The 14,789-nt window shown below is 38.1% G+C and overlaps 1 protein-coding gene across 3 annotated transcripts in view; it reads left to right on the top strand.

Moving 5' to 3' along the window:
* smtnb (smoothelin b) overlaps positions 1 to 14,789 on the top strand; it is a 322,821-nt gene that overhangs the window by 53,116 nt on the left and 254,916 nt on the right. For all 3 annotated transcript variants that reach the window (XM_069932808.1, XM_069932809.1, XM_069932807.1), the window contains exon 2: positions 8,284 to 8,444. In XM_069932808.1, coding sequence (XP_069788909.1) covers positions 8,284 to 8,444 — 161 coding nt within the window. The remainder of the gene's footprint in view (positions 1 to 8,283; positions 8,445 to 14,789) is intronic.

Genomic DNA, 14,789 nt, shown 5'->3' on the forward strand with positions numbered 1-14,789 from the left:
CTCAATCCCTCTCTCCCTCAATCCCTCTCTCCCTCAATCCCTCTCTCCCTCTCTCCCTCAATCCCTCTCTCCCTCAATCTTCAGGCAGCATCGTTTGAAGCGTTTTGTTCACTGATCCTAACTTTTTTTTGCAGTAAATGGTTAATTTCATCTTGAATTGTATAATGTTTGGAACACAAAATAGATATTGGTATTTTGCTGAAGTAATAGCTAAAATAACTGTTAAAATTCATATTTATTAGGCATTTGAAAAAGTTGACAGTATCATCAATAAGGGCACAATCTATTACTACTTAGCTGCAGCAGAGAATAGTGGTACACCTGAGACTGAGGATTGGACTATCAAAGTGACATTGATTCAGATTTGTAGTTCAGGATATGCTGTTTTATCAGAAAATAACACTTTGTTGGAGTTCTAGGATATTGGGGATATGCTCCAGGCCTAATCACTTTTAACTGTCATTAGTGACATCCTTTCATTCTTAGTTGAGAGGTGAATTCATTCATTTCCATTTTTGTTTGATAATGAAACAGATCTCCAGACAACATTCAGGGTTGATTAGATAAATGTCAATGTCCAAGTCACACAAGTGCCAGAGTGTCCATTTCCAATAATATAGCATTTAACATACTCACATTCACATGAATACGAATATAATTGAGGTCCTGCTTGCCATCATGCCATCATAAAGTACAAATGTTAGGTCCTCAATAATTCAGCTGTATAAAACATTGTAAGATGCACAGTGAGAGTACTGTGTGCAGTTTGTGTCATGACAAGACAATGGAGGGAGTGCAGAGGAGATTCATCAGCGTGTTGCTGGGACTAGAGGGCTTGAATTACAGGAAGAGGTAAGATAGACTGGGATTTTATTCTCCAGAGGGAATGAGGATAAGTGATTGATCTTGTAAAGAGGTATAAAATCATGAGGAGCATGAATAAAGTGAATGCTCACAGTCTTTTTCCCCAGGGTAAACAATTCCAGAACTAGAGGACATAGGTTTGCAGGGAGAGGGGAGAGATTTCAGAGGGACCTAAGGGTCAACTTTTTCAGAGTAACCTGTATCTAGAACGAGCTACCAGAGGAAATGTTAAGAGGACATAATTTTGACATTCAAAAAACATTTGGAGTTGTTTATGGACCAAAAGAGCAGAGAAGAATAATGACAAAATGCAGGCAAATGGGAGTTCCTAGAAAGACAACTTGGTTGGCATAAACAAGTGGGGCCAAAGGGCCGGTTCCGGGCAGATGATTCTAGGTGAAAAATAGGTTTGACTTTCTGGGTGACGGCCTGCATGCATCATGGTTTATAATATTGCTATGTCAGTCAGTCATTGTTGACAAAAGAGGTAAGGTGATTGTGGCGGGCACACAAAACAAAACATTTTTGCAGGCTACTTGTCATGCTCCACAGGTTTTGGTGGGTTGTTTTTATTTGTAAATAAGAATAAGAATTCTTTTATTTTGCCTACCTCTTTGTATGGTTTCATTTGTGAAGGTAGAATAGGCAGATGGGTGCCCTGATCTTGACCATTTCATCTTCTGGTCACTTAAGATTGACTGATCAGATGGAAGAAAAATTTTCTTGCTATTTGCAGAAAACTGCCTTTAAACTTAGTTATGAATGTCATTTGTTAATTATGAGAACCTAATTCTTGGCTGCAATTTATGGACAATTTAAGTTTCCATACACTTGTCCAAAAAAAACATGTGCATTCATTTAATTTCATGACATAGTTTAGATTTATATAAACCATCACTCGGACTCATTTAAATTCTTTAACTATCTTGGCAGAATTTCTTTGAACTTTAGTTGATAAATTATGAACATCATTAAGCACAATATTAATTTTAAGTACTGTATTGTTTACTTTCTCACAAACACACTGAAGAAACTTGAAATTGTTCATTAATATAGATTTTTAGCTGTTGATTTTATTTAGTGACAGAAAGGGACTTGAAAAAAGATTTGATTCTCTTGTGTGTTAGCAGTGTTTCATTTTCCCCTTGCAACTTTTGTTGATTCCCTCTTTTGTTTTAACTTGTTGAAGAGTTGATCCTGCAGTTCTCCATACTTGTGTTAAGTATTCATTACCTCTCCATTCCACTTCTGAGACAAGGACTAACACTGCAGTATCATCCCCAATCCAACTTAATTTTCTTTGTGATTAGTACATTTCTGAGGATTGGCTTTAATAATTTAGTATCATTTACTAATTGCCAATTTGAACTCTGAATATCCACATACATGCAAATAGAAGTGTAAGGTTTCCAGCAAGAGCCTTTGAATACTGATTAAATGTCTTAATCTTCTGGATCAATCTGCCTTGAGTAAAATCCTGTTGAATATTTTACTGAAATCCACGTGGATAATGTCCCCTGCCCTATACTCATTAATCTTCTCCGTCTCCTCAAAACAAACTAAATCAGGTTCATAAGGCAATACCTCCCCTGCATAAAGACATCCTACCCCTAATAATTCCCATTAATTTTGCTTCCACTAATGTGAACACCAGCCTGTGATTTTGTTGGATTATATCTATTGCCCTTAAACAAAAGAAAAAACATTGGCTACCCTTGAGTCCTCAGGAACCTTGCCTCTGGAGATACAAAAATTTCTGTCAAGTCTCCAGCAATCTCCTTATTGCCTTTCCCAATAGCCTGGGTTAAATCCTATCAGGCCCTGGGGACCTATGCACCTCAAAATTATTCAAGAGGCCAAGCATCTCTTCCTTGATATCAAAATGCCCTAGAATATCAACATAGCCCTCACTGATCTCACTATCCTTCTCTTGCAATGTGAAACATTCATTTATTGATCTCTGTTTTGCTATTTTAATAAATGGTCTCATGCCTGATATGCCAGCAAAGTGCGCAGTATTCACAACTAAGTTCTGCTCTGAACTTGGTGTGAACATAAAAGTCAGGAAGAGCCCTTCTGTACAAAATTAAGCAAGCTTTTTTTGTAAAAAAAAAATTATTTATATTCCACACATTTATTAATCCAATACAGAATATATCAATCATATACCACGTAATTATAATACATCTCTTATATGTATAATCTCCCCCATAATCATCCCTCCAAATAATGAACACAAAAAGAAAGAAAAGAAACAAAAGGGTAGAAAAGGACTAAAAACGAAAAAGAAAAGAAAAAGTAAGAAAATAAAGATAGAGCACACCTGGTTATTAAAATTTCCATAATTTCATTAAACTTGTTCTGAGAGGTCTAGGGGATAGCTTTTATAAATGAATACCTACAATCTATATCTAACATTCATTGTATTTGTCATACTCTCATGACAGAGCTCTAACCAATTTTTCTCCCCAATACTAAAATTTAAATGATTTTCCCATCTCTGCCAAGATCTGTGAATTTCTTTTTTTTCCCATTCCTTTTTGCAATAATACATAGCTGAAATAATTTTTTAAACAAATTTATTACCAATCAAAATTTCTATCTCACTCCTTTCAGGCAATAACATTGGTGGACCTAATTTATTACATAAATATTTATAATAACAAAAAAATTATTCTGTATTGCATACTTATTTTTTAATTGATCAAATGTCATTAATTTTCCCTCTTTAAAACAGTCCATTATTTTCTTAATTCCTTTAGAAAATCAAATGTCAAATAGCCGATTATTCATTGTAAATGGTATAAGTCTATTCTGTGTCAATTGCTTTTTATGAATTACATTATTCCTCTGTCCCATTTCAACATTTATTTTATCCTATACTATAATCAAATGTTTCAGCAATGGAATATCCCTATCTCCAGTTATTAATCTCATGTTCCATTTATAAATAAAATCTTCAAACATCATCTCTCCTATTTTATCCATTTTTATTTTAATCTATGCTGGTTTCTCTCCTTCCTCAAAGAAAGAAGAGAGAAATCTCATTTGTGCTACTATATTATAATTTAATATTTGGAAGTTGTAACCCTCCCAATTCAAATTTCCATGTTAACTTTTCTAATGAAACCCTCACCATTGTAGCCTTCCAATAAAATTTTCTTATGAATTTATTTAATACTTGAAAAAACTTTTGTGGGACAGATATTGGTAATGATTGAAAGAGATATTAGGTAAACTGCATCAAGATGAATATATTTCCATGGCTACAATATTTGTTCCAAATGCTACCGATTCCCTTGACAGGGATATTTTTTAATGAAACGAAAAAAATTAATAAGGAAAGTTTTTTTATGGAAGGGTAAAAAAATCAAGAGTGGCTTTGGAAAAAAATAACATGGCCATATAAACAAGGAGGATTGCAGATACCAAATTTCAAAAACTATTACAGGCCAGTACAGTTAAAAAATCTATCAGATTTTTATCAGACAGGAGAAAAACTAGATTGGCTCAAGATAGAATTATATAAATTAGGAGAAAAGGTCCCAGAACATTTACTCTATAAATGGGATGAGAAACTTGTGCAAGACAACAATCTACTGTTATGAGCCCAGAGGACCCCAAAACCCAGCAGCAATGGATATTCACCAAGACAAATGGTTCCAAGCAAAAGTTACTTTTAATTATCTTTAAACATGAAAACAGAATCACACTTTAACTTATCACTATTGACTTAACTAACCTAACTTAACCCCCTTCTAATTCTAAGTGCACGTGAGGTAATGTGTGTCTAAATTCAGAAAAGTTCTTTGGTTCACAATGCAATCATACTTCTCATTCCTCCAAGTTCACTGATTGCAGGCAATTCTTAAACTGAGCACAGAATTTAACATTTATAAAGTTCACCAGGCTTTGGTGCTTGAAAGGTAAATGGTAACTGTTCAGGAAGGTTCTTGTTGGTTGTCAGAGAGAGATTTGTTGTATGATGGACATTCAGCCTATTCAGTGTCTTGCTGACAAAACTTGCTCCCTCAGGGTTCTCCAGATGATGACCTCTTTCTTTCAGGTCACCACAGAGTTCCTTCTTGTTTTGCTTATTCCAAGTGAAACATTAGATAGCCAATCCTCTCCTCTTGAATAAACCAAAAGGCTTTGACCAGGCTGAACTAAGAACTCACAACCCATCTTCCAAATGGGGTTTTCCACAAGCTTGCCATCTTGTCCGGTTCCAGTCCCAGCTACTGTTGCTGAACTGTAAAACTGCAGAACTGAAATCTCTCTCTCTTTCTCAGAGAAAAGCCTGTTTTACTCTCTCAGTTTGCAAAACCACATGACCCTCTTAGAACAGCAAGTTCCCTTCCAGACAATATGTGGCTCTGACAAGCTCTTTCATCTGTTGCCTTTTTGTAAACAATAATCCATTGGTGAAGTCTTTTGGGCACTCTCCAAAGCTTCTACAAATGTTCTGGGGCCAATATGTCTGGCTTTAGCAGAGCTCCAGTATTTTAAATAAGTGTTTGTATGTGACATACTCTAACAAACCCTGCCCCCATTTATCTCCCAAAAACCTATCTATATTCTGTCACACTACTAATCATATACTAAAAATATGGAAGAGAATGCATCTGGAGCGAAAGATGATAAATTATCAAATATCAAAAATGTTATTAATACAAAACCTATGAATACCTTTTATAATAGACAATTTATTTTTTAAGGAATGGGCTAGAAAAGGAATTAAAAGAATAAAAGATTGCTTTTTGGGAAATAATTTATTAACATTTGAACAGTTAAAAGATAAATATGGAATATCACATGGTACAATATTTTCATACTATCAGTTGAAAACTTATTTAAAAGAAAAGTTGGGAACTAGCCTAAGATTACCTTAGAGTAGCTGCTATGAATACTTAATTACAGACGCTGTGATAGTAAAAAAAAATTATTACAAACATACAATACAAGGAAAATGAAAAAGCAATATATAAAGCTAAATAAGGTTGGGGAAAAAGATTTAAATATATGAATAAAGAATAAAGCATGGAAGGAACTATGCGCAAGGACTATGAGTAATACTATAAATACTTGGTTTCATATGATACAATTGGCTTCATGGATTATATGTTACATCTCAAAAGTTAAAAGAATGGAATCCAACAATATTGGACAGATGCTTCCATTGTAAACAAGAAATTGGAACAACATTACATGCAATTTGGACATGTACAAAAGTGAATTTTTTTTGCGGGGGGGGGGGGTTTAAACCTAATATTAAATAGAATTACAAAAAAATAGGATACCAAAAGATTAAAAAATCTTCCTGTGAAACAACATAAAAGACAAAGAATTAGGCCTAAAATTAGACAGGGGTCAAAAAAGATTTATTATGATTGCACTTGTAGTAGCAACAAAGTGCATAATGATAACTTGGAAACATACAACAATGGTACATAGAAATGAACAAATGTATTTCATTAGAAAAAACTGCCTATAATCTAAAATACAAATATGCTCTATTTGAACAAATTTGGGAACTATACATAGAGTATATTAGAAACTGCCAATTTCAGACCTCCATCTCTTAAAGTGATGATATAAGTATGAAAATATTTAAATATGAAATTTTGGACTACATGATTTTCTTTTGTGTTCTTCTATTGTTTATTTATTTTTCTTTTATTTCTTGCTTTAAGTTATAGGGGTGGGAGGAAGGGGGAAAAATGAAAATGTCACTGTATATTTTAATGATGAGTATTTGTATATATTGTTATTAACATGGTTCATGGTGAAGTATTAAATAAAAAATCATTAAAAAAGAAAAGAGATATTATAATCTTGGAAAGATATTCATCTTGATAAAATTTAGCAAGCTTATGTAACACCATTTGTATACTTAATTAGTGGTATGCATAAATTGACCAGAATCAGAATTTATTGTCATGAACAAGTCATGAAATTTGATGTTTTTGTGGCAGCGTCATAATGCAAACATTCATATTATGAACCAGCGTACAATGATAATATAAAAAATGAAAAAAATAATGCATGAAAAGTGAAGCAGTGTCTTTGGTTCATTGATTATTCAGAAATTTGATGGCAATGGGGAAGAAGATGACTTTGTGCCACTGAGTGCTCGTTTTTAGGCTCCTGTACCTTTTTCTCATTGGTAACAGAGTGAAGAGGGCATGGCCTGGGTGTTGGGGGTCTTTGAGGATAGAGGCTCCTTTTTTAAGACATCGCTTCATGTCCTCGATTATGTTGCAGGCCGAATTAACAAGCCTCAGTAGTTTTTCCTTGTCCTGAGATTTGGTGCCTCCATACCAACAGTGATGCAACCAGTCAGAATGCTCTCCACAGTAATAGCCACTGGCGAGCCTTCTTTGTGATTGCATTACCATGGAGGCTTCAGGGCAGATTTCAGAGATGTTGACACCCAGGAATTTGAAGTTCTTGACCCTCTCCACTACTGAGCCTTCGATGAGGACTGGGTCGTGTCCTCTGGATTCCCTCCCGAAGTCCACAATCATATTCTTGGCTTTGTTAACTTTGAGTGCCAGGTTGTTGCTGTTGTGACACCATTCAAAGAGGTGACCTATCTCCCTCCGGTACGCTTCCTCGTTGCCCTTTGTGATTCTGCTGACAACTGTGGTATCATCAGCAAGATTGTAGAAAGCATTGGAATTGTGCCTGGGCATACAGTTGTGGGTGAATAATGAGTAGAGTAGTGGACTAAGCACACATCCTTGAGGGGTGCCTGTGTTGCTAATCAGTGAGGAGGAGATGTTGCTTCCAATTCATACTGACTGTGGTCTTCCGATGAGAAAGTCAAGGATACAGTTGGAGAGTGGGGTACAGAGGCCCAGAGTTTGTAGCTTCTTGACCAGAACTGAGGGAATAATCGTATTAAGTCTGAGCTGTAGTTAATGAGGAGCAGCCTTATGTATGAGTTGCTGTTTTCGAGGGGTTCTAGAGCTGAGTGGAGAGCCAACAATATTGCATCTGCTGTGGAGTGATTGTGACAATGGGCGAATTGCAATGGGTCCGAATCTTTGCTTAGGTATGTGTTAATTCTGGCCATGACCAGCCTCTTAAAGCATTTTCTTACAGTAGAAGTTGGTGCTACTGGCTGATGGTGTCCAGTGTCCTTTTGTACATTTACACGAGTCACCATAGAAGTTCAATTTTGTTGAAAGTGCCATATAAATAAAGTTTTCTTCCTTTAACTCTCTTCAAAAATCTCTGCATAAAATTTTATGCTAAAATAATTTTTTCCATTTCTGTCTTTTTATCTCAAAACAGATTTAAGAAAATGGAAGCATTTTTTTTTTTTTTTTTGCTCCTTATCTGGTTTAGATTTGGAAGATGAAATTTATCCAAAAAGTTTTGACTCTAACTATATTTTTATTTTTCTTGAAACAGCTTGAAGTGACTGATGACTTTGATGAACGCAAACTTATTCGTTCCACAATTTATGAACTGAGGAGGAAAGAATTGAAAAGAACAGAAGATGCATTATCTTCCAAACGTTTTCGTTCTGAAAGAACAAATAAATGTCTTGAAAACAAAGAGAATCATTTGCGGTAAGTGCAATGCCTGAGTGAATATTGGTTCATACCATATTAATAACAGATGCACAGAGAAACATGTTAATTGTTTTTTTTCTAGTTTAAAAACTGTGATTGTGATCCAGCTGAGAAACTGACGGGTCTTTAGAAGTAAACAAGTTGCATCAAAAGTAATGAGCAGAGAGGCTCTCTCAGCAAATTAGATGGGTAGAAATGATCAGTCAATGTTTATAGAACAATTTAAATTCAAAAGTATCTATACTGTCATATGAAGTGTAATGGATAAATATTGGGAGAATTTGGTAAGCTTAGAATAGGTTACATACATACACACATTTTAAAACAGATCTTATTTGAAAGATTGAAGAATTCATATTCAGTAACATTGCAGGATCTTTGGAGACTTTTATGCACATTTCACAAGTAGGTCCAGTTGGCAAGGAGCGAAGAGGCGGGAGTGTGCTGTGCTGAACGGACATGAGTAGAGTGGTCCTAATTTATCTATTTATTTAAAAAGTCAGGTGTGTATTTATTTATTTAAATTGTAAGGGGGAGGGTTTGTTGGTGTAAATTTAAAGTTAAAGTAGTTAATTTAATTTTAAGTTAAAATTTAAAAGGGGGAGGGGCTAGTGCACAGGCATGTGGTGACATCAGCAGGGGAGGGAGTTTTAAAAACAAATAAAACCTTACCTCAGTTGAGGTTCAGTTGGCAAGGAGCGAAGAGGCGGGAGCGTGCTGTGCTGAACAGACGTGAGTAGAGTGGTCATTTAGTCTTAATTAAGAGTTAATAATTTAGGTGGGGATTGCTGTTCAGTGCAGAGACAGTAATTGAATAGGGAGTTGAGGTGGGAGTAATTAAAGGAAACTGGTTAGGATTGGACAGTGCTAATGGTCACATTGGGTAGTGTATTAAAGTAAAGGAAAGGTTTTTGGGAGCGGCAGCGAGTGAGCGGCCCAAGCGAGTGAGTGGGAGTACAGGTTGAGGACGAGTCACTGCACATTAAGGTAAGATAGTCTTTATTACTACCTCATTGGGGTAAAGGATGAGTGTTAGGGCTGTGTGTTGTTGGGAGTGCCAGATGTGGGAGGTCCTGGAGTCTTCCAGACTCCCGGATGTCCATATCTGCACTAGGTGTGTCGAGCTGCAGATTCTTAGGGACCGTGTTAGGGAACTAGAGCTGCAGCTCGATGACCTCAGGCTGGTTAGGGAAACAGAGGAAGTCATAGACAGGAGTTACAGCCAGGTGGTCACGCCAGGGCCACGGGAGGAGGAAAGGTGGGTAACGGTTAGGAGAGGGACAGAAAAACGTAAGGTGCCAGAGAGGAGCCCTATGACTGTAACCCTCAGCAATAAGTACGCCTCTTTGAGTACTGTTGAGGAGGACATCAAAGTTGGGGGGAGCAGCAGTGGCTGTGCCTCTGGCACGGGGTCAGCCCCTGTAGCTCAGAAAGGTAGGGAAAGGAAGAGGAGGGCAATAGTGGTAGGGGACTCCATAGTTAAGAGGACAGTTAGGGGATTCTGTGGACGCAGCAAGGAGAACCGGATGGTGGTTTGCCTCCCTGGTGCCAGGGTCCGGGATGTTGCTGCTCGTGTCCCAGATATCCTAAAGTGGGAGGGACAGGAGCCAGATGTCGTGGTACATGTAGGTACCAATGACATAGGGAGGAATAGAGAAGAGGTCCTAAAAAGTGAGTACAGGCAGTTAGGTAGGGAGTTAAAAAGGACCGCAAAGGGGGTAATCTCTGGATTACTCCCTGTGCCACGTGACAGTGAGAATAGAAATAGAATGAGGTGGAGGATTAACACGTGGATGAAGGGGTGGAGTAAGGGGCAGGGTTTCAAGTTTCTGGATCACTGGGACCTTTTTTGGGGAAGATGTGACCTGTACAGTAAGGACGGGTTACACTCAAATCCCAGGGGGACCAGAATCCTGGCAGGGGTATTTGCTAGGGCAACTCTGGATCCTTTAAACTAGAATGGTTGGGGGGAGGGAGCAAAATAGTACAGAGCAGTAAGGAGAAGGTTAGAATGCAAACAAAGAAAGTTTGTAGTAAGTATTTGAATATGGATGGGAAGGTGATAGAGAAAGGAAATGCTCTGGAAGAAGATGAAGGGCAGTTGGCAGGAAAAGGAAATAATGTTGTTATTAAAGATGAGGGAAAACAGGGATTAAGAATTGGGAAATCTCTGAAATTCATATATTTTAATGCCAGGAGTATTGTAAAAAAGGTGGATGAGCTGAAGGTGTGTATTGAAACTTGGAAGTATGATGTGGTAGCGATTAGTGAGACATGGTTGCAGGAGGGATGTGATTGGCAGCTGAATATCCCTGGGTTTCGTTGCTTTAGGTGTGATAGAGTCGGAGGGGCAAGAGGAGGTGGTGTTGCATTGCTTGTCAGGGAGAATATTACAGCGGTGCTTAGGCAGGATAGATTAGAGGGCTCGTCCACGGAGGCTATTTGGGTGGAACTGAGGAGTGGGAAAGGAGAGGTTACACTTGTAGGGGTGTATTATAGACCACCCGGAGGGGACCGAGACCTAGAGGAGCAAATCTGTAGGGAGATAGTGGATATTTGTGATAAGCACAGGGTTGTAATTATGGGAGATTTTAATTTTCCACATATAGATTGGGAAACACATTCTGTGAAAGGGCTGGATGGGTTAGAGTTTGTGAAATGTGTGCAAGATAGTTTTTTACAACAATATGTAGAGGTGCCGACCAGAGAAGGAGCAGTGTTAGACCTACTGTTGGCAAATGGGATGCGTCAAGTGACGGAGGTTAGTGTTGGCGAGCACTTCAGGTCCAGTGATCATAATGCCATCAGCTTCAATGTCATTATGGAAAGAGATAAGTCGGGGCCAAGGGTTGAGGTTTTTGATTGGGGAAAAGCTAGATTTGAGGAGATGCGAAAGGACTTACAGGGTGTGCATTGGGACAATTTGTTTTATAGGCAGGATGTAGTAGAGAGATGGAAGTCTTTTAAAGATCAGATTTTGAGAGTGCAAAAGCTTTATGTTCCTGTTAGGTTAAAAGGAGGGGCAAAAGGTTGGAGAGAGCCGTGGTTTTCAAGGAATATTGGAAACTTGGTTCGAAGAAAAAGGGAGGCGTACATTAGGTATAAGAAGCATGGAATTAAGGAGATGTTTGAAAAATACATTGAATGTAAGAGGAATCTTAAGAGAGGAATTAGAAAAGCTAAAAGAAGGTACGAGGAGACTATAGCAAGCAGGGTGAAAATTAATCCAAAAGGGTTCTACAAATATGTTAATGGTAAAAGGAAAGCGAGAGACAAAATTGGTCCCTTAGAGAATTAGAGTGGAAAACTGTGTGTGGAGCCTAGAGAAATGGGGGAGATATTGAACAGTTTCTTCGGTATTCACCAAGGAGAAGGATATTGGGATATGTGAGATTAAAAAAAGCAAATTGGGTAAATATGGAGAATATAGTGATTACGAAAGATGTAGTGTTAGGGCTTTTGAGGAATATAAAGGTGGATAAGTCTCCGGGACCAGACGGGATCTTCCCCAGGACATTGAGAGGAAATAGCAGAGGCTCTAACGGTAATTTTCCAAATGTCATTAGAGATGGGGATAGTGCCGGAGGATTGGCGTATTGCACATGTGGTTCCGTTATTTAAAAAGGGTTCAAGGAGGAAGCCTGGCAATTATCGGCCTGTAAGTTTGACGTCTGTGGTAGGTAAATTAATGGAGAAAGTTCTTAGAGATAGGACTTATAAATATCTGGATAGACAGGGTCTGATCAGGAGCACTCAACACAGATTTGTGGGTGGAAGGTCCTGTTTGACCAATTTGATTGAATTTTTTGAAGAGGTGACTAGGAATGTGGATGAGGGTAGCGCGGTGGATGTTGTCTATATGGACTTCAGTAAGGCCTTCGATAAGGTACCACATGGAAGGTTAGTTAGGAAGGTGCAGTCTTTAGGTATAAATTTTGAGATAGTCAAATGGATTGAACATTGGCTGAAAGAGAGAGGCCAGAGAGTGGTAGTGGAAAATTGTCTGTCAGGTTGGAGGCCGGTGACCAGTGGTGTGCCTCAGGGATCTGTATTGGGCCCATTGTTGTTCGTTATATACATTAATGATCTAGATGATGGGGTGGTGAATTGGATTAGTAAATATGCAGACGATACTAAGATAGGCGGAATAGTGGATAATGAAGGTTTTCAAGGATTGCAGTGGGATTTGGGCTGCTTAGAAAAGTGGGCTGAAAAATGGCAGATGGAATTTAATGCTGATAAGTGTGAGGTGCTTCATTTTGGTAAGAAGAATCAGAACAGGACATACATAGTAAATGGGAGAGTATTGATGAATACAGAAGAGCAGAAGGATTTAGGAGTAACGGTATGTCGTTCCCTGAAGGTAGAAACTCATGTGAATAGGGTGGTGAAGAAGGCTTTTAGTATGCTGGCCTTTATCAATCATTGCATGGAATATAGGAGTTTGGAAGTGATGTTGAGATTGTATAAGGCGTTGGTGCGGCCTAATTTAGAGTTCTGTGTGCAGTTCTGGTCGCCTAATTAAAGGAAGGATATAAACAGAGTGGAGAGAGTGCAGAAAAGATTTACCAGAATGTTACCTGGGTTTAAGCATCTAGAGTACATGGAGAGATTGGGCAGATTAGGTCTTTATTCTTTGGAGTGTAGAAGGTTGAGAGGGGATTTGATAGAGGTATTTAAGATTATGAAAGGGATAGACAGAGTGGATGTGGATAGACTATTTCCGTTAAGAGTAGGAGAGTTTGAAACAAGAGGACATAAGTTAAGAGTTAAGGGGCAGAGGTTTAGAGGTAACATGAGGGGGAACTCCTTTACTCAGAGAGTGGTAGCGGTGTGGAACGAGCTTCCGGGAGAAATAGTGGCGGCAGAGTCAATTTTATTATTTAAGAAAAAGCTGAACAGGTATATGGATGAGAAGGTGGAGGGTTGTGGTCATTGTGCAGGTAGGTGGGACTAGAGAGGAGTGTTTGGTTTGGTGTGGATTAGAAGGGCCTAATGGCCTGTTTCTGTGCTGTAATTGTTATGTTATGTTAATTGAAATGATGTCATGAAATGAATAGCCATTGTTTTAGAGGAGACAAACTGGCTGCAAGTACCTACAGTGTGCTCACAGAAAGTTCACTCTTGGGTTTTGTTTATCTAAGACAACAGCTTGACCAAGAGAGGAGAACTCCTGTGGTTTGCTGAAGAAGGTGTGGGTTTTTGCAAGTGAGAGAGTCACATGGGCTTCCTAGTAGTCTCAGTGAGAGAGAGAGGGAGGTGAGACCAATCTCACTCAATAAGCTCTCTCAGCTTGTGTGTCTGACACTGAAAGGAGCGGAACAGTGTAAGCCAGGAAGAACTGGTTGGAAACAGAAAGTTCCAGAGCAGTGGATGGCTGGAAGTGCTATCTGTCTGATGTTTCTCTTGGAATAAGTGTAACAGAAAGGAACTCGGTGGTAGCCTGAAGAAAGAGGTTACCATCTGGAAAACCTTGATGGGGAAGTTTCATCAGTGAGACATTGAGGTGACTAATGGTGGTACCTCAGTTGTGGAAATCCTGGAACAACAAATCTCTCTCTGCCAACCCTACAAGAACCTTCCTGAGCAGTAAACATTTACCTTTCAAGCACCAAAGCCTGGTGAACTTTATACATGTTAAATTCTGTGCACGGTATAAGAATTGCCTGCAACTAGAGAACTTAGAAGGAGAAGTGAAATTGAACTGTGAACCAAAGAACTTTTCTTTGATTTACACACACGTGCACTGAGAATTAGAAGGAGGTTAATTTGGGTTAGTTAGGTATAGAGATAAGTTAAAGTTTGATTCTATTTTCATGTTTAAAGATAATTAAAAACAACTTTTGTTTAAGTAACTACTTGTCTTGGTGAATATCTATTTTTTGCTGCTGGGTTTTGGGTCCTTTGGACTTATAACAGGAGCATTAGCTGAATGTTTTGAGTCGAGGAAAATTTATCTCCCATCATTTTAAAAAAATGGTTTCACTCTTAAAGAACAATGTCCATACTTGTGTCTGCGTCATTGGTATTTGGTGCATGTAGAGCAATATGTAGTGCAAGAAGATATTAACAGTTGAAATTTGTGAATTATTGGTTACCAATGTTCTAAAACAGACAAAAAATATACAGTAGCGGTGAGGTATTTGTGATTATAATACTGAGATAATGTTAAAACTTCAAATACTTTGAGTCCAGAGAGGAGCCTAAGAATTCAGACAAAAACAACATTGCATTGCAGTGGAAATTTTGAATCTTTTACATGATATAAATTGGAGAAGAACCAAAAGCATGCCAAATATTTAACAGTGACCAGTAACACTCAAGCTAAGCTAGGCCTCATGT

Source organism: Narcine bancroftii, chromosome 4, assembly GCF_036971445.1.
Source record: "Narcine bancroftii isolate sNarBan1 chromosome 4, sNarBan1.hap1, whole genome shotgun sequence".
In the NCBI taxonomy this organism is placed as follows: domain Eukaryota; kingdom Metazoa; phylum Chordata; class Chondrichthyes; order Torpediniformes; family Narcinidae; genus Narcine; species Narcine bancroftii.